The sequence below is a fragment of the Phallusia mammillata genome, chromosome 5 (genome assembly GCF_965637545.1).
Source record: "Phallusia mammillata chromosome 5, kaPhaMamm4.hap1.1, whole genome shotgun sequence".
Classification (NCBI taxonomy): Eukaryota; Metazoa; Chordata; class Ascidiacea; order Phlebobranchia; family Ascidiidae; genus Phallusia; species Phallusia mammillata.
This window is the reverse complement of record NC_137256.1, coordinates 9,191,170-9,213,262: the sequence shown is the minus strand read 5'-3', so window position 1 is coordinate 9,213,262 and position 22,093 is coordinate 9,191,170. Positions and strand designations below refer to the sequence as shown.

The window sequence follows — 22,093 nt, the reverse complement described above, 5'->3', positions numbered from 1 at the left end:
GGAAGCCAAATATAAAGCTGGTTTGGTGACTTGATATCGATTGAATGATTTTATATCTGACATATGTTTTTATAAATCCAATTGTAACCGCTTTTCAGGTACGCGACGCAGTTAAAACATTAACCACGTCACAGCTGTCCGAATTACGTCACAAATCATTGAGCTTTAACGTTTATATTTGTGTGCAATGGGAATTCAAATGTCAACGGACCCATTGGTGTGCAATCATTCCCAAATACTACAAAATTGGTCTAAAAATACCTCAAAATTTGTGAACAATAGCTCAGCTTTTTTGATGTGCAACCTTTGTTGCTGTAGGGCCAAATATAATTGCCAAAATTAAATCACGGGCCGCACCTGTGTATAACACAAGGTGATTTCAAGTGAAATTCGAGTAAAATTCGCATTTGATTCTAGTCACATATTGCCAGGTTGCAGAAAAATAGCATTGGACGCATTAATCTGCTCAAAAACAGATATTAGTTGGACTCGTTTGTCAGTACATTTAAAATCTAAGCGTCTCTGCGGGCCGCACAACCTTTAATTAAGGGCCGCATTTGGCCCGCGGGCCGCAGGTTGCACACCCCTGATCTAAGCGATTCGATGTCTTTGTGCAACTGTGTTAAACTTAATTTAACATGTTTTAGAATTTTGTTGTTGTCTTTTTGTCTTCTAAACACACGTAAAAACTCGGAAACAACTACCATAGTTTTAAATCAGTGTTTCTTAACTTTTTTCTTGTACCGCCCCTTTTAGGTCTGTATAATTTATAAACGACCCCCTGAAAACTGACAAAAATTAAAACGATTTTATTTCACCTACAATATCAATGCGATAATTGAGAGCCGACTCTTTAATCTATATTTTAGCACTTGAAATAATAACATGCTAATTGTTAATCAACATCATACCACTGCAGACAGTGCTCATTGCTTTTAACTTGGTACCAGTGATGGGCCAATACGGAACTGTTCTGTTTGATCGAGCAACTTTCTTTAACGCTTTTTGCTCGGTCGAGCACGCTCGGTGTATTGTGACGGTCACACGACGTTCTCGTTTACACGGTGTTTTTTACTTGTTTTTATGTCCCCCTTTCTAGCCCCTAGGGCCGTGTTTAAGCTTTAGAGGTCCCTTCTGCATAACATGTGAGGCAAGCCGACGCTAAGTAAAATCAACAGCAACTATTTGAAAACACTTTTGAGTGTGCGTATTCCCACTATTCGACAATTTTAAAACCAGTCACTTTTATTCGTGGGGACCCAACTTTGGTACGTCAGCAGCGAACAAATTAAAAAAAATCATTGAATTGTGATGTCAACGAACCCGTTTTTGACTTGCCTGTTTCATTATTGTGTAATAGGAAGTAATCAATTCGTAGTACGTTTTTGCTGTGATTGTGTGACGCTCGGCTAGGCAACTGCGACGGAGCATCGCATGGTGCTCGGGTTCGGCTGGCTCGGTTAGGCCCAGCATAACTAATACTACCTGCAAATTTGAACCGACAAATAACGCATTGCGATTTGTACAAAATGCATTGTGACATCATCATCAAAACCATGTAGCAAAACAAAGTACCCTGTACAGTCAATACTTAGTCAAATTGACTTTTACTAGTCGCTGGAGAGATATAACAAAAATGACTTTGTTGTTTTATTTCGTGTTACCTGCTCTATCTTTACCCAGCGCCCCCTTAGTAATAGCAAACGCCCCAGTTGAGACACTAATGTCGCTGCAGCTTCAGGACATAAAAATACAGAAATCATATAAAACAAAAATGATTTCCATGTGGGTTGATTGATTGACGTTTACAATCAAGCACTTGTGACCAGCAGAAATTCTTTTCAGTTCTGTTTTCATTCTTGAGGTTTTGCAGCTGTTTTGGGCACTTGACGTTCGTGAAAATCTTGTTTTCAAAAGAAACTGTGTAAAACAATCAATACAACTAGTGTGCAACCAGCTACCATGTTTTAATTAGATGAAAATGAAATTATGAAAGCAAAGAAACGGTAGCAGATTTTAAATTTTTTAATGGTTTTGTAACATTTTGTGTGTGCTGTTTTTAATGTTAATAAAACTTAATAATTGACTAACAGAGCTTTGTAAAGTACTACTGCAATATTGAGTTTGGTTTTTCAAATATTTTCTGTTTATATTAGTTAATTAATTTTTCAAGTTCATTAAGCTATACCCTCATATTCATTTATATTATGATCTGTTTGGTTTTATGGGTATGTCTTAATCCCTTTAGTTTGATACTTCTATTTTTTACTAGTTAACAATATATTTCAAGTCTCATGTATTTCAGGGTGTTTCATGGCTTAGGTCATAAGTTCAGTAACATGGGATGCAGCGCTTAAAAAGCACAACCCATGCTAATGGATCAATACAATGGGATATCGAATAATGGAAGAAATATTACAAGAAACACCTAAGGAAACACTACAAACATCGCAAACGCAGGAAAGTTCTGAAAACGTAGTAGCCACAACGAAGGATCACACTGATGAAGCCAATATGTCACCTGATCAGGATGATTCGATTGGCCCAAATGCAGCAACCCTGGATGTAACACCTGTTGAGATCAATGTTGGAGATAAACTGTGGCGAGATGCCCACCAAAGGCAGTCGATTCAAGAGGACGAAATTAAATTAAGGGACTCTGATTTAATAATAAGGAAAAGATCTGAAACATGGACTTCAGGCGTTACTGACAATGCCACTGACAAAATAGCACCAATGTTTCATAGCACTTTAACACTTAATGAATTAAAAATTGACGATAATTTCACAGCAAACACATGCAATGGAGATTTGGATATGGAAAGCTTGGATTTGTCCAACAATTTTGATGAACAAATGCAGGTCAACGGTAAAGATGCTACCATATCGTCAAGACTAGAAATTGATAATGCAGATCAAGATAATACGATAAAAAAGAGAGGGTCAAATGCGTCTGTACTGTCTGTTTCTTCGGTCACAGAAGATACGATAAATGGCAGCCCCTTTCGTGATATCATTGACAGTTCGGAGTTTACAGACATTAATTTGCAACCCAGTGACAGTGTTACAAACATGAACACAGCAGAAACACCACCAACTGCATTAACGAATGTTAAACATTCCAACAAACCAAGTCTGGGATCAATATTTGGATGGTAAGTGGTTACAAAAGTACCAAAATGTTTAGGATGTGTAATCAAGACGCACTGATTGAGTATGTAGGAATGAAACCCAAACTGAAAACCGTCTGTTAATGTCTGTTAAAGTAGAAAATAGTTCAGCAAATAGTTTGCCCAATGTTAACTTTACATAATTCCATGTGACTTTTATTTGGGTACTGACCATGTTTATGTGAAAAAGGTACATTTTTCTTTAGAAGCTCTCAGTAAACATTAAAATATTCAAAAAATTAGCATATTTACTGTATGATTAACTATAATCATGTGTGCATGTATAATTCACTCAAACTTCTGTAAGCCTGTTTGGACCAAATAGTGTGTTTCAGGCGACGTAAGTTTAATGTTTGCATGTATTGTTTATCATGCACCTTTCGGACCTAAATTACTATGTACACTATATGATATGAATAGAGTAGTTGTTTTTAGGATTGCAGCCAAAGCATCACCTACAAAAGTATCAAATTCTGCTACATCATCACCTGTAGCAAACCATTCTGAATCACAGGAATCAAATCATGTTCAGATGTCGCCACAGTTTGATTTTCCCAGCAAGTCTACATTACCAGAAGTTGCACCACCTTCGCAGGCAGAAACGAAAAAGAAAGTTGTTCCCATGTATGTTAGATACTTATTTTTCGCTGCTCAAACACACAAAAGTTTACGTATGTACATAACTGACAATTAAATAAACCTATTTTTAATAAACGTTGTATAATTTGAACATGCAACATTGATGTCTGTGCATTATATAGCCATTATATAAAACCTTTCTTTAGAAAAACTAGAAGTCGGTTTTGGAAAAGTTCCAACGTTGAACCCTTATCCACAACTGCACTTATTTTGGAAAATCGTCCAAGGTGTGTATTTTCTTCTGTTTTTTGGCATGTTTTGGCATCTCTTTATGTCAGTATTTGATTTTTTTTAACTGTGGGTCTTCTAGGAAACTTTGAACTGTGTGTGTGTATATTCACAGAGCTCAATGTTAAATCCATGTAGAATATAAGCTGGATTATGAGTTAGTAAAGTTTATGTGGGTAAGACCATAATCCCGCCGAAAATCAACACATGACACAGATTATGTATTTCTCTAATGGTAACTTACTACAATCAATTATTTATTGCAATATTCTAAAAGTTTAGTAACTTTTAACAAACAGTTGTTACAGCAATCAGATTGGTGGACTTGAAATGTTTAAATCATGTTTGCAATGACTGAATTCCTAATCGGCATTTCCTAGTACACGTACACACATACCTTTGAACAAGTTTATCAAAATGTTTCTGTCCATTTAGGATTCCTAAAACTGTTAGCTATGTCTCAAATGTGTATTATAGGCTGTTCAATACCCTTTGCAAGTAATAGTAATTGTAAAAATATCAACATTCTCTTTTAGAAATTTGCCTGAGAAGCCATTAACTGAAGCTGAAAGGCATAAAGCTGAATATGTTAAAATGGTAGAACATGCCAAGAAAAGTGGTAAGTCATATTTTGCCCCTTGTTTGTGTTTCCTATTACATATTATAAGTCACATGTTTCCAAACCTTTTCATTTGTAAATTGTTCCCCGAGATTTTATACAATTATTATTTTCCATACCTGGCAAAATTGGACTTTTATTTTCCCCCAAAGCATGTTTGAAATTTGCTTTAGGTATTAATTTGACCTCGTACCACCTATGTCATATAGCAATTTTAAACCATACTTGCCTTTTCTTAACCACTAGCGTTTATTGCATGTTGGTGAACTCTACTAGCATGCTAAAAGCTAGTTTGTCCCATTTCAAAGGCCAGTACATAACCATAAAGCAATTTTCATGTCATAAATAATAAAAAGAGCATTGTCAAAATCACAGCAGAATTGTGTATGCAACACAAGCACCAGAGGCGGCTATGTTAATATTTGGTCTCTACTTTTAAAATACTGAAAGTCGTTGGTTTAAGGAAGGATCTATTCCACTGTATGTTGACATAAGACACTTTCATGGTGTGAATGTTCCTAGCAGGTTGTGTTATCAAATGTGCTATGCTTGACAATTAAAACCTTTTAAAATTTGAAATTAAAAATGTGAAAACGTTTTGGTATGGCTAATGGCCATAAAAGTGCTTGAAATATTTTGTGTATTTGTAAACCAATTATTCCCCCAAAGGCCAATAGGTTATTGACATGTGAAACCTGTCTGTTAGTGTAGCTTGCGAACAGCTGGGCAATCAGTTTGACATAAATAATTTATAAAAACTAACTACCTGTATTCTGTGCTAATGAATTGTTTCGTCACAATTACCTTTGTCGAGTAAATAAATTGTTTGTGACTCATCAGAGGTCAAAGACATGCAGAAGAAAAAGAAGCAACTGAAATTACAACACAAACAGGAAGATGTGATCGCTTCGGCCAGTGCAGTATGGTGTACAGAAATTTTACCCAACTGGACAGCCATGTATGTATAATTCCCTCAACACATATGCACACCTTATGTTGCATGTTTCCTGTGGTACACGGACAATGTGCACTTATATGCTGCTTGTTAGCAGTGTCGTGAAAAGTACATTGATTAAAAATATAGTGTGCTGAGAGTGTAGGGCAGGGGTGTGCAACCTTTGTTAGTGTGGGACCAAACACAATTGCCAAAACTACATTGCGGGTCGTACCTGTGTATAACACAAGGTGATTTTACTTCGTTGCTTACCAAATATGCTAACTACAAGTAGAATTCACATTTGTTTCTATCCACATATTGCCAGGGCACAGAAAAATGGCATCGGGCGCATTTATCTGCTCAAAAATATTTAATAATTAGACTCGTTTGCTAGTGCATTTGAAATCCAAGCGTCTCTGCGGGCCGCAGGTTGCACAACCCTGGCCTAGGGTATTTGTTGAATATGTGGAACTCAATTCTTTCAACAACTAATAATAACACCACCATTTGGAAAATGTTTCAAATAGAGTTCATTACACGTATATCCAAGATTTTGAGCACATCTTGATCAAACTGTCTGATAAGTCCAAGTTTAATGACCCAAGGTTACCCCAGTTACTTTTTTGCACCCATTTTAATGACCTGAGATTACCCATTAGGCTTTGTTTAATACCTTTTAAGTCAATTTTGTTAAAAGAAGTTAACAATTAAATATGCCCTTACTTTATAAGATACCAGAATAAACATTTTGTTGTCAAAAACAAATATAGTTCATTATAAACCATAAGGTAATTGCTGCACATTGTTTATGAACAGTGTCTTTTTACACACAGGTTGCTTTGGATTTAATGTCTTTCCTTGAGTTTCTTCATTAAAAACTTCAATATGAGAAAAAACATTTATCAGAAACCTGTTTTTCTGACACAGGCACCAAACCCACAGGACAAGACAACTTTGGTGGCAGGGGCTTCCCCCTAATGTAAGAGGGAAAGTGTGGCAGTTGGCTATAGGCAATGAACTGAACATTACTCAAGGCAAGTTTACAACTAAAACAACAATGATGTACAGCGGTCAGACCATATTTTTTACCCTAATTTTGTTGTGACAGATCTGTATGAAATTATGGTAACGAGAGCACATGACAAACTTCGATCTATGCATGAAACTCAGAGCATTGGAGATGGTTAGTTGAATTGAGTTTATTTCGCTTGGTGAAAGAAAACATAGCAACACAATTGTTTTCAAACAATGTGTCTTTTTGTTGTTGTTCAAAATAAGGCAGTCTACTGTTTAGACTGGCTGGTGAGAGCTTAGTACACCCAAAAAGTAACAGAAAAACTATTAAAACCAGAATTAAAATTATTTTCTTATAATACAGTGGATGTTGGTATGGTGGAAGTTTTTGTACACAAATGAACAAAGACATTTTGTCAGACTTAAGCTAGTGTGACGAAATCACTTCAAAGACCTGTTATTATCCTAAAAATAAATTTAAACTATCCACATATCATACATTTGAGAAAAGGGATTCATATCTTTATGAGAACATTATCAAATCCAAAAAATGCTTCCAATTTATTTGTGTATCATTTAAAACACTTCACCTATTAACCTTTTCTGTATTAAGCTCAGTTTAAAATTACCTTGCAACACTTTTTAATTTAAATCTAATTGTCTTTTAATAAAATATCATTAAATGTGGACAAAATGCATTCAAACTAAAAGTTTCAGTACTGTTTAAATATAAAAAAAGTTAAAATGCATTTTGCAGCATGGACCCAACTTAAGGCATGTTTGTTTTAGGCCTGTAAAGTGCACATCCATATAGTGATTAGTTGACATATGTGATACTTCAATGCCTGTTATTATTGCTGCTGCATAGTTGATAGTAAACTGTGGTGTATTGTTTCCCTAGAAACCGAGTCACTTTCATCAGACCGCGAAAGCACAGTGGAATTAATTAGGCTGGATATATCGAGAACCTTTCCTATGCTCTGTATATTTCAAAAGGTACACCTAGCTCCCTATTACTTGACAAACCTTACTATACATTTTATATGAGGCTCTTGGCAGTAAGTTATTAAAATCCCAATTTTTTTATCCTTTGCATTTTGTCTTTCTGTTAGTATTGCAAAGTAACATGCAAAGTTTTGAAGTGCAGATTTTTTATGAAGTGATTTGAAAATGAAAACGTCCATGGACAACTTTAACAAAGTTATAAACAATCCTGCAAGTTAACCACATCACATTAATGTCACTGACTACATTTTTTTTAAACATTTTTGTGTGGTTTTCTTCAGATTTTAAATGTATAAGCTATCGTTAAAGCAACACCTTTAGTTTTTTAGGCTACAATAAAACACATTGTCTATTGAACCCTATATTTTTGTTGTTGGTGACAATGCCTTTTACATCCCAGTAATACAAATACACATGTGCCTTTGATTCCATTCATGGCTGTGTTGAAATACACATGGTTGTGTAGGTTGAAACCCTTTTTAAACAATATTAGTGCATTCAAGACCCAATGCTTACATATACTTGCTGTTACTGAATCTCAAGCCCATTTTGCCCCTGTAGAATAAATATATTTTTTATTAAAACAACGGTGGGTGACCTGCAGCCTGAGGGCCCAATGCGTCCCTTGATTAAAGGTTGTGCGGCCCGCAGAGACACTTTGATATCAAATGTATTGGCAAACGAGTCCAACTATTTTATATTTTCGAGCAGATTAACGGTCCGATGCTATTTTTCTGTGACCAGACAATATGTGGCTAGATTTATGCGAATTTTACTTGTAGATGCATATTTGGTAAGCAACTAAGTAAAATCGTCTTGTGTTATACACAGGTGCAGCCCACAATCTAATTTTGGCTATTGTATTTGGCCCCACAGTAAAAAAGGTTGCCCAACCCTGGATTAAAATGTGACACAAAACCTACTTCTAGCAAAAAAATGGAGCCCTAGCATAAAAACAGTTCAAAATGTAAACATTATATTTATCTGTTATTTCAGGGTGGACCGTACCACGATATTCTTCATGACATTTTAGGAGCTTATGTGTGCTACAGGCCTGATGTGGGTTACGTAAGTAGCCAAACTTTGATTGATAACAACTTGATGACATAATGCTGTATGGGCCTTATACCAAACCTGTACTGTGCTGTTGTTTAAGGAAACAGCTCATACTTGCAAAAGCTATTAATCACAGCAATTTTAAGATCCCCTTATTTGTCTAACAAAAACAAATTCTATATGTGTTATATCTTTTGGATTAAAATATTCTGTATGTTAAGATGTTGTTTATTGTGTTGTAGCTTAGAAATGTTATCAACAAATATTAAAAGTGGCTTGATCGAATACAAATGCCAGATTACTTGTAAATTTAACCTTGCAATGATAATGAAAACAGTAAAAGTTGAAACTTATGCACTGTAATATTGCAATTTACTTTATACAAGCTATGAAAGTTTTGTAGTCGAAAAACTAGCTTCATCTCATAGATGAACTTCAGTATTAAATAATTAGCGCCATAACAGAACTGGAGAAACTACTTGACAATTTTGAATACAATTCTATAATTTTGCCACATTCAAGCATTGCATGTATTTACCCAAAATGTCAATGCTTGGTGACCGGATTGTGTATGAGCCCTTCAATAGGCCTGGCGTACTATGATATGCATGTGTTTGGTTTTCAATTGAGGTGACTATTGTACATGCTATTATCTTATGAGTGATGATTAACATAACAATGTCATTATTCATTGAATAATTAAGTGGTAGCAGCTGGGTCAATGTGTATTAATAGATCAGTAAGCGTAGGTGTTAATTAATGTGTTATCCTGTGCATGTCATTGTGTTTGATCTGACAGGTTCAAGGAATGTCGTTTATGGCTGCAATGTTACTCCTTAACATGGAGCCAGCCGTTGCATTTGCAACCTTTGCAAACCTCCTGAACAAGCCTTGTCAACTGACATTTTTTAGGCTGAATGAAGAAATGGTAAATCTATTTGATATTTTTGCTCATGATTTGTCGAGTTTTAACTGCATTTAACTATGCCAGTATTTTACCTTAAGAAACATGTTTTTTTTTTCATTTTTAAAATAAAGTGCTAAAAAGCTGCATATATTTTTTTGAAACAAAATAATATTGGTTAAATAATATACAAGGACAATGTGTTTTAATTCAAACATTTGGACAATAACTCATAATCCTGTGTAGTTACTTGTTCTGTAATGCTTTACATTAAAGATGACGTTTTTATCCTTACACAATTGCTTACTACAACTGCATTGTTTAATTAAGCTCTGAAGCAGGGGTTCAAACCTGGGGTGTATAGGGTGTATGTTACGATGAAAATAAGTTCCTCAAGGAAACGTATTGGTAAATTTAAAGCAGGTGTCTGTAAACCTAACAAATTTACAAAACGGGTCTGCTACTACAAAACGGTTGAGAACCACTGCTCTATAGAGCAATATGAAAGTTAAAATGTCTTTACTTGACTTAAATATTACATTTTTGTGCAGATGAAGGTCTATTTCGCTGCATTCGAGGTGTTTTTTGAGGAAAATCTTCCTAGACTCTTTGCGCACTTCAAACAAAACAATCTAACACCTGATATGTATCTCATCGACTGGTTAGTATAAAACTTGATTTCAACTGCAGACAGTGCACACTGTTTCTACCTATAAGGTCTCATCAGTGCAGCTGGTGACAAGAGATCCCAAGAGATAGGTTGAAACAGTGTGCACTGCCTGCAGCTTATCATTTATTGGCTTAATGCTTTTACATTGATTTCAACCACATTTCAAATTACTTCTTAATGAACTTTGTCCTTTTCAGGATCTTCACTATGTTCAGCAAGGCTTTATGCTTTGATGCAGCGTGTCGGGTTTGGGATATATTCTGTAGAGATGGAGAAGAATTTCTATTTAAAACTGCTATTGGTGAGTGGGTTTGTTTTCTATTTAAATCAAAAGATACACACACTGGTTTAACACACAAAAAACAAACAAATTAAAATGTATAGTTTGAATAGAGGATGTGTTTAATTGGAGTATTACAGCTTAGAAAAAGAAAAATGACAATCTTTGCTTTTTTGTTGGACAAAACAGAAAAATAACAATTTTGTCAGACAAAACAGAACATATTTTGGTATAACTGCCTGCCTTTAGGTCTTTCTTTTTTCTCGGTGTAGATAAATCAGCTCTTATCAAATGTGGCTTATTAATATAAAACAGTATTTACAAACTGCAGTTCAATCTAGGTTTATGTATTATGACAGGTTGACCACATGTTTTGTCTGGTTGAAATTATGTTTTGTTCTATTCAACCCTGTGGCATTATACATACATGTTCTCATTAGAAACTGCTTCCAATGTCGGTAAACAACTAAACATTGGTTTGGGTCTATGTAACTATTCTAAAACTCTTAACACAGTGGTTCCAAACCAGGGGATATTCCTCCCAGGGGGAAATTTACTTTAATTTTTACATGTAATTTGTCAACACTTAGCTCTGTGAATATAACCTATGAAGTTGATAAAAGACCCAATTTCAAACATGTTTCAAGTTATTTGGTGAGAAATTCGTCAAAAAAGTTGGGAACCACTGTCTTAACAGTTTTACTAACCACAGTGACTTGTCGGCGTTGCTAGGCGACAACGGGCCAAAACGCAAACAAAGCAAAAATAGTTTGTCACAAACCTATCTAAACCACCTTTGACGTTCGCAGCAATATTAAAGCTTCATAGAGACTCCCTCCTTAGCATGGAGTTCATCCACGCGGCCCAGTTTCTCACGAGGTTACCGACTTCCGGCTTTACGCATCACGAACTCTTTCGTCACATCTCTGAAGTCACAATGGTGTCGCGCGGTAGCCGGCGGTGGAAGGACGTCCTGGCCCTGCTAAGGCGCGATGACGCGACGTGACGTCATCGACTTTGTGACGTCAGCAACTTTTGTGACGTCAGCTTCCAAGCAATTGAAGTTTGTAGCGCTAGCACTGTGTGTGTGTTTGTGTATGAAGGTTGCGCTCCGCCGGGCACGCGTTTTAATTGGACAAAGGTGGTCACGTGATAAGTTGGATTGGAATTTATCTGAGACGGCGCGGTTCCTTGACGTAACAGCTCGTTGTTTGAGTTTTGTGCGGTTTACGGCTTGACTTCGTTGTTTCAACATCTCAGCTCGACGCGGATTTGCTTGCTAAGAAATTCATTCAAACAGTCATAAAACATACGTGCCCACGTCATCGCACTAAAAGCTGTCTTCGATTTTATGCATTGAACACGGCAAAATGATTTTCGTTAACTTTAAAGTACAGAAATTTAATTGACAAGTTTCTAAAAAATTAGTATCTCCAAATTTAATAAAGTTATAAAAGTGTAAAAACATGCTATATTGGTAGTGTTGTACAAGGTAAGTGATTTGCGATGTGTTTTCATGCTTTAAGTCAGTGGTTTCCAACTGGGGAGGAATTCCTCAAAATTTTAAAACTTCTGGGAAAAAAATTACTTCAATTTGTTCATGTGGTTTGTAAATAGACACTTCAGCTCTGGGAAATAACCCGTGAAGTTGATAAAAGACCCAATTTTAAATGATCTTTCAAGGAATTAGCATCTACTGTGTAGCATTAGGGCGGAATGTTTTCAACTGCGAAGGGAGAAATTCGTCGATAAAGGCTGGGAACCACTGCTTTGAGTATTCTTGAAAAAATACAAATTCAAGCTTCAATTTTCGCATTCAGTCCCGTCACTGATTGTAATTGATTTTCTAATCGAGCAGACACGTCCAGCCTAGTCAAATTTTGCACGATCGGAAATTGCCTTGGCCAGGTTTTCTTTCATGCTTGTGACGTCACAATGCACAGTCTTATGACGCGCGAATCGATGCCCAGCGCAATCAATAAAGTAAATCGATAGCACAACTAGTTTCTGACCGTCCCACCGTTTTCGTCATTATATGTCACCGGCTGTGATCGCCATGATTTTTTTGTCCATCCTCTTTTCTCTGCTTGGCGTTTTTCCTTTGCCCGAAATCATTGTGTTCTAGTCAATTCGCTCACCTGTGTAAGATGTTACTACCGTTTTGGCGTGAAAGGTTGGATATAGGTTTGCGACATTAGCCTGTCCTTTTTCAGCACCCAAATTGTTTTTTTCTATGGTTTACAGTTTTCTTTAATTCACCTTTTTGAAAAAATAAGTGATAGTTTACCTTGGAAATATGAAAAGTTCACCTTAAATATTAATCTGCTTTGGTAATTTGAAACGTTTTCCCGTATCTCCTTTCAATCCTTGACACCTGTTAATCTTTCAAGTATACCATAGTGTTACCAGCATGATAAAATATCACCTTTTATTTCTCAAAAATAATATTTTTGACCCTTTGGGGATCCTTTAAAGTTTAAAGGGGGGGGGGGGGGGGGGGGAATTTCCCAAAAGATAAATATTTACCCCTAAAAGACGCCCTCTAGAGTTTAAAAACATGGCCCATTTCAAAAATTTATTGATTTTTGCATAGATTTAGGCACTAACTAAGCAACATTGCGCAAAACACTGTGCTATAAAATTCGTGCAAACCGTTAAAGCTTAAAAACAACCAGTTAAAAAACACAATATCGTTTCAGACGTTTTTCTGACCCCAATTGAAATTTTTATGGCCACTGTCTTAAATCTTGTCAATTTTCGGGTTTCCGCATTTCACGCATAAACTCGTAAATATCTATACCTGTGCATCCATTTAAAAATAAAAACTAATTTTATAGCTTGCACGACATACAAAAAGGCATACCCCCTTTTTCAACCCTGATTTTTGTTTTGCTTCACAAAAAAATGACGGGCATTTTTCGGCTTAGCAGATTTGGTGTTTTTTTCATTCTTAAAGTTTTGCGCTTTTTGCTTATGTTACAGTTTGAACTATGCCCTGTGTTTTTTCTGCATTCGTCGCTCCCTTTCCTGTTGCCAATCACGTGCTCTCACTGGCGCCCTCTAGCGTGGTGAACGTATATATATATATGTTACAAATATATAACACGTTTGTTCCATTCCTTGCAGTAGTCGATTGTTACATCACAAATACTAGGATGTATCTAGTCAGGTTGTATGATAAAGCAAAGTTGTAAGAGCCCAAATTTACAAGCCCAAAACAGATACAGATACAGATTATTAAATCATGTCCGACTCAGGCCCAAAAGTGCGGTATGAGGTGAAATTACTAAACAAATGTGGCTGGGTGCAGTGTTTTTTTAAGGTGTTTTGGGGGCATGAAACGGTCCCCCAAATTTCTCCAGCGGTTTCCCAAAATTTGAACTTGCAACTACAACTACAGTTTTTGGTATTTAAATGAAACACTTGCGGTCTCTTAAAACTACTTAGCGGTCACCCAAACCAAACCTTAAAAAAAACCTGGCTGGGTGTAAAGTTAGATGAAGCAGAGTTGTACGTCGGTATCTTCAAACAAACGAGCCTGATTCGGGATTGACTTTACACTCAGTGTCAGAATTTTTTTGTAAAAATTTAAGTAGCTAGTTGCTGAACCTGACCTAATGTCAAGCAGCCACAAAACGCTGTAGCGGTTGCGACATAATTTGTGCAAACTTTGCAATATTTGTTTACCAAAATAGCTCGGTTTTGACTCGCTAGCTCAAAGGCTGCGAGGAAGTTAAAATGTATAGCAACCAAATCCTACTGTATTGACAAATCGTGTTCGGACTTTGTAATATTTCCTGTCGCAGTTAATTAGGATGCAGAGGCGACTTTGTGATCTGGTGTTTGCGAGCTTTAACCGTATGTTTTGTACCGCGCTGTGATTGGACGTTACTTTCTGTGGAAATTTGTGCAAGAGCCAATGGCCAGAGCATAGTTGTGCAGTTTAATGCCACGTGTTATGAATTGATAAAACGCACCGCTAATGTAATTGGTCACAACAGTTTTAACCCAATAGCAGTTAACTTAATTTGCTTGCTGTCCAAAATGGTTACTTTAGAGTAATGTGTTTGTTGTTAGTAGAACTTGAAATTATGAGTAAAGGTTGTTATTATTACTTTCTAACGACTTGTTTTGTTTCTTAAACCTTCTATTTGAATAAGCATGTTGATTGAATAAACAAACTGAGGTGCAAAACCCTTGTTGATCGAGACTCATGACATTGATTGATGAAGAAAACTCTGAAAGTGAGGACGAAAGTACAGGTAGCCTTTATCTACCACACGTAATACCACTTGGCGTGCCACCGCGCCGTCCGCTGGTTTATTACAGAAACGTATACAGAGACTGGTGCGCTAGACTGTTTGTTCTAGCAGACTATTTTGAACTCCCGCCTAGGGAAGAATTCATTGAAAGTGTTTTGACTAAAGACATTGCCGTGCAAATAAGTTCATTCAATACCAACCGAAGGTATATTACCACAACGTATAGCTTCAATCAACTAATCATCAGAGATCCAGACGAAGCTGATCGTTATCACGATCTATACGCTATACGTAAATTTACCAACATAAGCGCTGTGTTGTTAAGCAGGTTACGAAGGCCATTTACTACACCTTTGTACCCACAACGCCTTGTTTAAGACCTATTTTTTATTGTGTTTGTTATCTTAGGTCTTTCCTGAGGCTTCAATGTCAATCGAACTTTCGGGCCGAAACGGGCTTTTCAAAAACGACCCGGTTTCAGACCGGGTTTCGGGCTCCAATTTTCGGCCCGTTTACAACTCTAAATGAAGGTGAGGTAAATGTTAAGATTATTGATGCACCAAATTGACTAACTTAGGTTCTGGCTGAAACCGAAACTTCGGAAATTTGGTCGAATTAACTAAATCATTTGTGACATTACACTAGTACTACGACAACTACGACAGGATAAATACGTTGCATTCCAATTTACGTTCTTTGGGGTTTCAGGTTACGTCGGCTGTTTTTACTGGTATTAAATGTGCTGCCAAAAAACAACAACATTAAACCAGTGTCTAACAAATTTGGGGGTCGCAGAACCTAGAGCTCGATGTCTACGTTTTCCAATCAATTGTTTTTAACAAATACATTGTGCTGCTAGTGTTCGAAAAGGGACATAAGCTACAAACCACATATTCACCTACAGTAAAACTCGATTAATTCTGGCCCGTTATGACCAAAAAGTGTGTCCGGATTAGGCGAAGATCTGGATTGACTGATATTGATTAGTTAAATTCTATAACATTACAAATCATTGGTACCTCGAGTTTTGTACGAATTAGGCGAAGATCCGGTTAAGCCGAACCCGGTTTAACAGGTTTACTGTTTATATATCCGTTTGCAGCTTGATAAATAAAAGTTGCAACACTTTTTCCGTTAGTCGCTCCCCGATGTGCCGGCCGCTCTAAAGTTCATTACCAAATCGGCGTGGGTCAAATGCTTGTAGGTGTAATTAGGAGAAGTGCGCTTTGCATGACTTGACCCTGGGCTTCTACCCCTTCGGCAAAAATCACAGCGGTTTTGGAGTGACAGGACGTTTTGTTCGCGGTTGTTTCTGGAGTGTGGTAAGCTATGCGGGTCATTGTGCAGTAGGCTAGATGCAGACAACTTGTGGTTGATATGATTTGTGCTGTATTTTGGTATCGGTTAGTAAGTTAGTTTTGCATTTAGCTTAGCGATGTAATGTCTAAATCAGTGGTTAAGAAACTTTTTCTAATCGCGTACCACTTGGAGATTTTACCAGTATCACCTTAACCGAGAAATTAGACGACACTGAAAGAGCTACTGTTAGAACAACACTCTTTTGTTGCTTTTTTGCTTACCACTTGTGCGCGCACCACAATTTGTAACACACTATTCTAAAATAGGTTTGTACGCATAGTGTAGTCAAACTCTCTGTAGTGACACAGTTTAGCCTACGATAATTTAAATCTAGACTTAGTTAAAATGCTACATATTGGTCCTAATAGATGAAACAGCAGAAATGTTTTCAGGTTAAAGGTGCTGCAGGAAAAAGGAAGTAGGTAAAAATTGACACCAAGAAAGGGTATCTTTAAGGAAGATTAATCGTCCAGCATCCTATTCTGCGAAAATTGAATCATGTTTGAATAACAATTAGGTGCAAGCTATATAAATAGGTTGCTTTGCATTATTTGAATGTACGTTGTTATTTTCCCAAAGAAAACATTTTGCACAATAGGACTGGACACTAGCGGTGCCCTTGAGTCGTAGCGTGTAGAAAATGTTTATGTAACATACACCTTGCCGGCTACATCCAATAATGCAATGCTAAATTATTTTTCGCTGTGTAACTAGAAACAGATTCTAAAATAATGTTGAGCCAAAGCCGATGTCTTGGTTTGGAAGACTCTTATAAAGCGATGTCAATATAGGGTATTAATATTTTAAGTAAAGCCGGTGTTATATACAGCTGCCGCCCTGCCGTACTAAGCGTTTAAATCACGGTGTGCAGCCTTTAACGATAATGTCCCAAATACAATTACAAAATTGGATCGCGGGCCGCACATATATAATACAAGTTAACTTTACTTGACTGCGGACCATACAAGCTTATAATTAGTTTACAGGCACTCGTAAGTGATTCCAGCTGCGTTATTAGGTTGCAAAAAATGGCATCAGCCGCATTGACCTGCTCAGAAAAAAAAATTTGAATTCGCACTCTAGCACTGCTTTCAAAATAGGGACCACACTTTTTAGGATCGCATTCGCTTAGCCGCATTTGGTCTGAGGTCTTAGGAATAAGTTATTTATCTCTTTTTAGATGACAATAAAATATTTTGACATAAATTTAAGAAAAACATTTTTTTCAATTTTTTTTGCTTCACAATTAGCAGGCGAACTTTATTTAGTAAAGTTGGCGTTACAAATTAAAGTTATATTTTTGTATGTGGGTTTGCGTTAATGTTGTTATTTTTGTTAGCAGCTTAAATTACAGTTTTACCATTAAGTGAAGTACCGTTTAAAAGTCTGCAAAAAGTGTTTAATAAACACCGGTCTTAACAACACTTTCATGTTCTACTAACTAAAGGCTTACTTTGAATTACTACATCATTGCCACAAAATTGCGAGCCCCTGAGACATGCAACACTGTTGCCCACTGCAAAACCACAGCAAACATTACAATCAGTCCCAATTATCGACATCAAACACCATCAGACGACCCAGAAGTCCACAGGGACTATAGCAAGTAAAATTGATAGTTGATGAACTTATAGGCATCATTGTTAGACATAAATAACCCTGTTGCCTGAATTTGGGTGTTTATTGAACTTTTACCGGTCATAAAAAGTAATGTAAAATATAAAACAAGAGTATGCGACTTGGTACCATTTGGGCTAAGTTTGTATGAGTTGTAGGCCTACAATAATAGGTTGTACTATTTAGTCTGGCTACGTTCAAATTAACTTTTTGTCACGTTGTTGTTAACAATTCTTAAGATTGTTGGTATTTAACTTATTTGTAATTAGTGATGTACCGAATCGGCTAAATTTCGGTTCGGCCGAAACCGAATATTCGGCGGTTTTGCCGAATAAATTCGGCCGAATCAACCGAATCATTTATGACGTCACGCGAAGTCGTGTACGCTACGTGTTTGACATGAAAATATGTTAATCTGCCATGCAATCAATGCAGAATAGTTGTGTTTCGTCCTCATTTCAGTTCTGTGGGATTTGAAATTGCCTCAAGCATGATTGTCGCCCAGCCAATGAATCACTAGTTTTTTTGTGTACAGTGGGAAAAACGATAATGAGTTAAAAAATATAAAAAAATTACACGATTTTCGTTCTGATCTAGTTTGAAAGATTGCGTGGTACCTTACTGAGCTGAAATAACACGTTTAACGCTTTAAATGTGTGTTCGTTAAAGATTCGGCTTCGGCCGAATCGCAACAAATTATTCGGCCGAAACCGAATCTTTGCAAAAATGGCCGATTCGGCCGAATAAATTCGGCAAACCGAATATTCGGTACATCTCTATTTGTAATAAGTATGTAAGATTTGCACTCAAGAGGTTTGGGAGATCTAAAAACCGGTTGAAAAAAAAACGGTTGCACAACCCAGACCAAAGTTAGTGATTATTGTATATACCACCAGCTTAGAGCAATGTCTCTAAAGTTTTTCTCCTTCAGGCAACATAATAGTGTCGGAATGGGTTTGGAATCGCGAACCGCACACCCAACTTGGTCATTGCTTAAGCTTAAACTATCTTGCAAGCCAGGTAAAACCTGTTGCTACGTTTATTTATATGTTTGATGCATTTGTATTTGCTTGTTAAATGCTGGTTTATTGAAATTAATGGATATAGGCAAATAACAAGGTTAAATGTCACGCCAAGTACAAACGTACATCAAACTCTGTTAAACTTGTCTCTGAAAGCCTTTATTCTTTGTGATGTTGTAAACAACATTGTGATGAAAACAATAGATACGAAGCGTTAGTGCAAGACGTTTGCCAGTCGACTTATAAAGTTCAGTAGCAAGCACGATTTTAGAGCAATCGAAATAACCTTTTTGATACTGATATTATAACATACGTGTTGGGATGTTTATTAGTAACTTACACGGCCTTTATTTGACCCTGCTGTAGCAGTAAGCTTGGTAAATTGAATTGGCTAGTGATGGACAAATTTGAACTTGATTAAAGGGGTTCAGTCGTTGAACGGCCTGACTTAGCTGCCTAAGTTGACTCGTGTATGTTGTCAGCAGAAAGTGCTAGGAATGAAAAAAATCGTAAACTATCGGGTATTAGGTATGCACTCAAGTAAGGTTTGTGTGGGTTTGAAAAGACTTACATCTGAGGAAGTGAATATGACAGTTTTTGAAGGCAACTTTAGGAACCGTAAAGTTTGGCGAAAGGTTTTTATTTGGCCTTGGATATGCACCAATGAGTTTAAATATTGAAAAGCATGCTATCTAGTGCATTTCTGCTGTTTTTTGTACGTTTTGAATTGCTTAAATTTAGCAAACTGGAAAAAGATGCAATTTGGTTTTTAGATTGATAAAATAGCAGGCGATAGCGTTACAATTTTTGTATTTGGTTGGTTATAACGGCGTGTACAAACGGAAATACCTCAGTTGAAAGTTTCAACCTTTTGTCTCGGGTTTAAAGACACCATTACAGAATCCATTAAGTAGTCAAATGAGATTAAACAAGTCCGTAACCGGTGACGTTCGTGGGTACTTCGAAATCAAATGAAATTGTTTTGACCGCGAAGTACCCACAAACAAATCACTAACGTCCAAAAAACAACAAACCCGCGCCGCATGCACTAAAATTGTCTTCGCAAGTGGCTTGTTGACTAACCAGGCGGCCCTAAGAAGCATTTTGGCCTTGCGTCGGCAGACGGTGTTTGCCCTGGCGTTTAAAAAGGCGTCGTCCGTTGATTTTGGTCGCATTTAAGGCAGCGCCTCAATGGTGCAACAGCAGGTATGTAAGTAGGTGAATATGAAAAGGTAGCAGACAGTTTTACGTGACTAGAAAGCGATTCAGTCGATTTAACATTAAAGGTAGGGCAGGTTATTTTGCCTTGCCATTACCGCGGTTTCCGAAAGCGGGGATAATTTTTGGATTATACGTGTACATTTCTCTTTGCGGCGTATTAAATGTCCGAATACCAAGCCTTTGGTTATATAATAGGATGGATCGTATGAAAAAAACATGTTTTTCAACCGGTGGTATTTATTGAGGCATTTGGGGCTTGGTCTTACCAATATAGCTTTCATTAGTTCGGTGCGAATAGTCAAAACAGGGTAACGCCTTTGGGTCTTTTTTCTTCGTGCAGACTGGGTTTTATAATGCCCAACTCAATGCTTTAATCTATAGCCTAGGTAGCTCGCTTGCTTTATATGCTAAATTGATTTTGAAAGATATTGATTACATTCTTGTATAGGTGCAGAGAAACGGGCTGTTTAATGACTGAAACTTACATCGTAAAACGTGTTTTATAAGTTTTGCTTAAAGCAAGTGTTGCGTCATAGTAACTTCTATTCTACGTTTATTGATTTTGTTCCCCACTTGATGGTTAAAAAGTGGCGCCATTCAATGCGAAACAGGTTGGCAGAAAACCTGCATAAGTCTTTTATTCTTGTGTTTTATTGCCGACATTGTACGTCGTTATGACAGTGTCTAACTTTACTGGCAATTGTCTGATTGTAGGTACAACATTGTACGTTAGTTTTACTGCCTGTCATTCATTTTTGTGACAAGATATTGTTTTGTGCATTTCTGTGCAAAATCCTAGTTCTCATTTTCTTGAGACATATAAGGTAGCGGTTTGGAGTAGATTTTGCAAAACATAGAGGACAAGTTTTACATTGTAAAACAATTTCCAAGCCATCGTCTCATATTTTCAAGTACTTATTGCAAGTCAAAGTCAACCGAAACATGACCTTACTTGTGTTCTGTATTCAATCCAGTTAGGATTTGAGTTGGTTTAAAGTTGTTTGTGATTTTAAAGAGATCGAAATGGCTTCATTTTCAAAACAATGAAATTTGCAGACAGTGAAACATTTGCTAACAGTATCCTTTTGCAAGCATTTTACCGAATTCAATGTTACGAGTTTCACACAGAGAAATAACCTAAAAATAAATGACGGTTTTTAATTGAAACATATTTTGCAATATTGCCTATAAATTAACTTGCTTACCAAATGACCCGAATTCACTAAAGCAAAAGCGAGTTGTTTACAGCTCCATCTATTAACTGCAACTCTTGCGGCTTACGTATAATTTCACAAACCAAAGGGGCTTAACGCTCGAGCGACATTCTCCTTTACAGCTAACGTTTCTTCTATTTACGCCAGTGGCAGTACGCCAGTACGCCACGATGGACGAGACGCGTTGTTAAAGCTGTATGAAAACGGAAACTTGCCGCTTGAACGTGACATTTGTCTTTAGTATTTGTCGCGCCTGTCTCGTTTTTACTTGAAATACATGGTGACGAACACCATGAAAAAATATGTAAGTCGGCATTTTTGGTTTTAAATGTTCGATTTTGTGAATCATAATGATATTTTTGCCCCTGACAGACGTATTGACGGTTATGGTAATGGTAAAATTTTTATATTTTTGTAATATAAACAGGGTGTGGGCTGCTATTGCTGACGTTACGTCATGCTATAGCAATAAAGCCACGCGAGCAATCATATACTTTGTCAGTGCTGGGCACTTCGCGCAGATCTGTCGAGCAAAGTTAATCGTGTCGGCCGAGTGAAAAATGTTGAACACAAAAATATAATGCATGTTTTATTTAAACAAAAATATATTTGCACTAAAATTTTGCGCCTTTGCTTCAAAAAGCCCACTAGCAGATTTAGCTGATTCCGAAGTAAGGAAAACGCATTCCAAGCACAGTGCCGAACATTCACACCTGTTTAGTTTTTAGCGCGCGTCATATAGGGTCATCCTCATTTCTACCTCTTATGTTAAAGGACACTATTCTTATCGTAGCTTTGCTGCAGTCTGCTGCTAATATAATGTTGTGTAGTTTAGTCGTTAAAGAAGTTTAGTCGTTTTGTTTGGCTATCGAAAAG

At 36.8% G+C, this 22,093-nt stretch overlaps 1 protein-coding gene across 1 annotated transcript; it reads left to right on the top strand.

The window, feature by feature from the left end:
- Nucleotides 1–2,272: 2,272 nt before the first annotated feature.
- On the top strand, nucleotides 2,273–11,847 carry LOC145230329 (TBC1 domain family member 12-like). Its single transcript, XM_080095726.1, has 13 exons — nucleotides 2,273–3,155; nucleotides 3,606–3,794; nucleotides 3,956–4,036; nucleotides 4,574–4,656; nucleotides 5,497–5,614; nucleotides 6,521–6,627; nucleotides 6,702–6,776; nucleotides 7,509–7,603; nucleotides 8,609–8,680; nucleotides 9,468–9,596; nucleotides 10,124–10,233; nucleotides 10,440–10,543; nucleotides 11,332–11,847. Exons 1-13 carry the CDS (start codon nucleotides 2,389–2,391, stop codon nucleotides 11,526–11,528), a joined length of 2,127 nt encoding a protein of 708 aa, XP_079951852.1. The 5' UTR covers nucleotides 2,273–2,388; the 3' UTR covers nucleotides 11,529–11,847.
- Nucleotides 11,848–22,093: the final 10,246 nt, after the last annotated feature.

Bases quoted from the DNA above. Each gene is read 5' to 3' on its own strand.
- LOC145230329 (XM_080095726.1), top strand. From the start codon at position 2,389: ATGGGATATCGAATAATGGAAGAAATATTACAAGAAACACCTAAGGAA. The intron at 3,156-3,605 runs GTAAGTGGTTAC...AGTTGTTTTTAG, and splicing joins CTGGGATCAATATTTGGATG to GATTGCAGCCAAAGCATCAC. The intron at 5,615-6,520 runs GTATGTATAATT...TTTCTGACACAG, and splicing joins TTACCCAACTGGACAGCCAT to GCACCAAACCCACAGGACAA.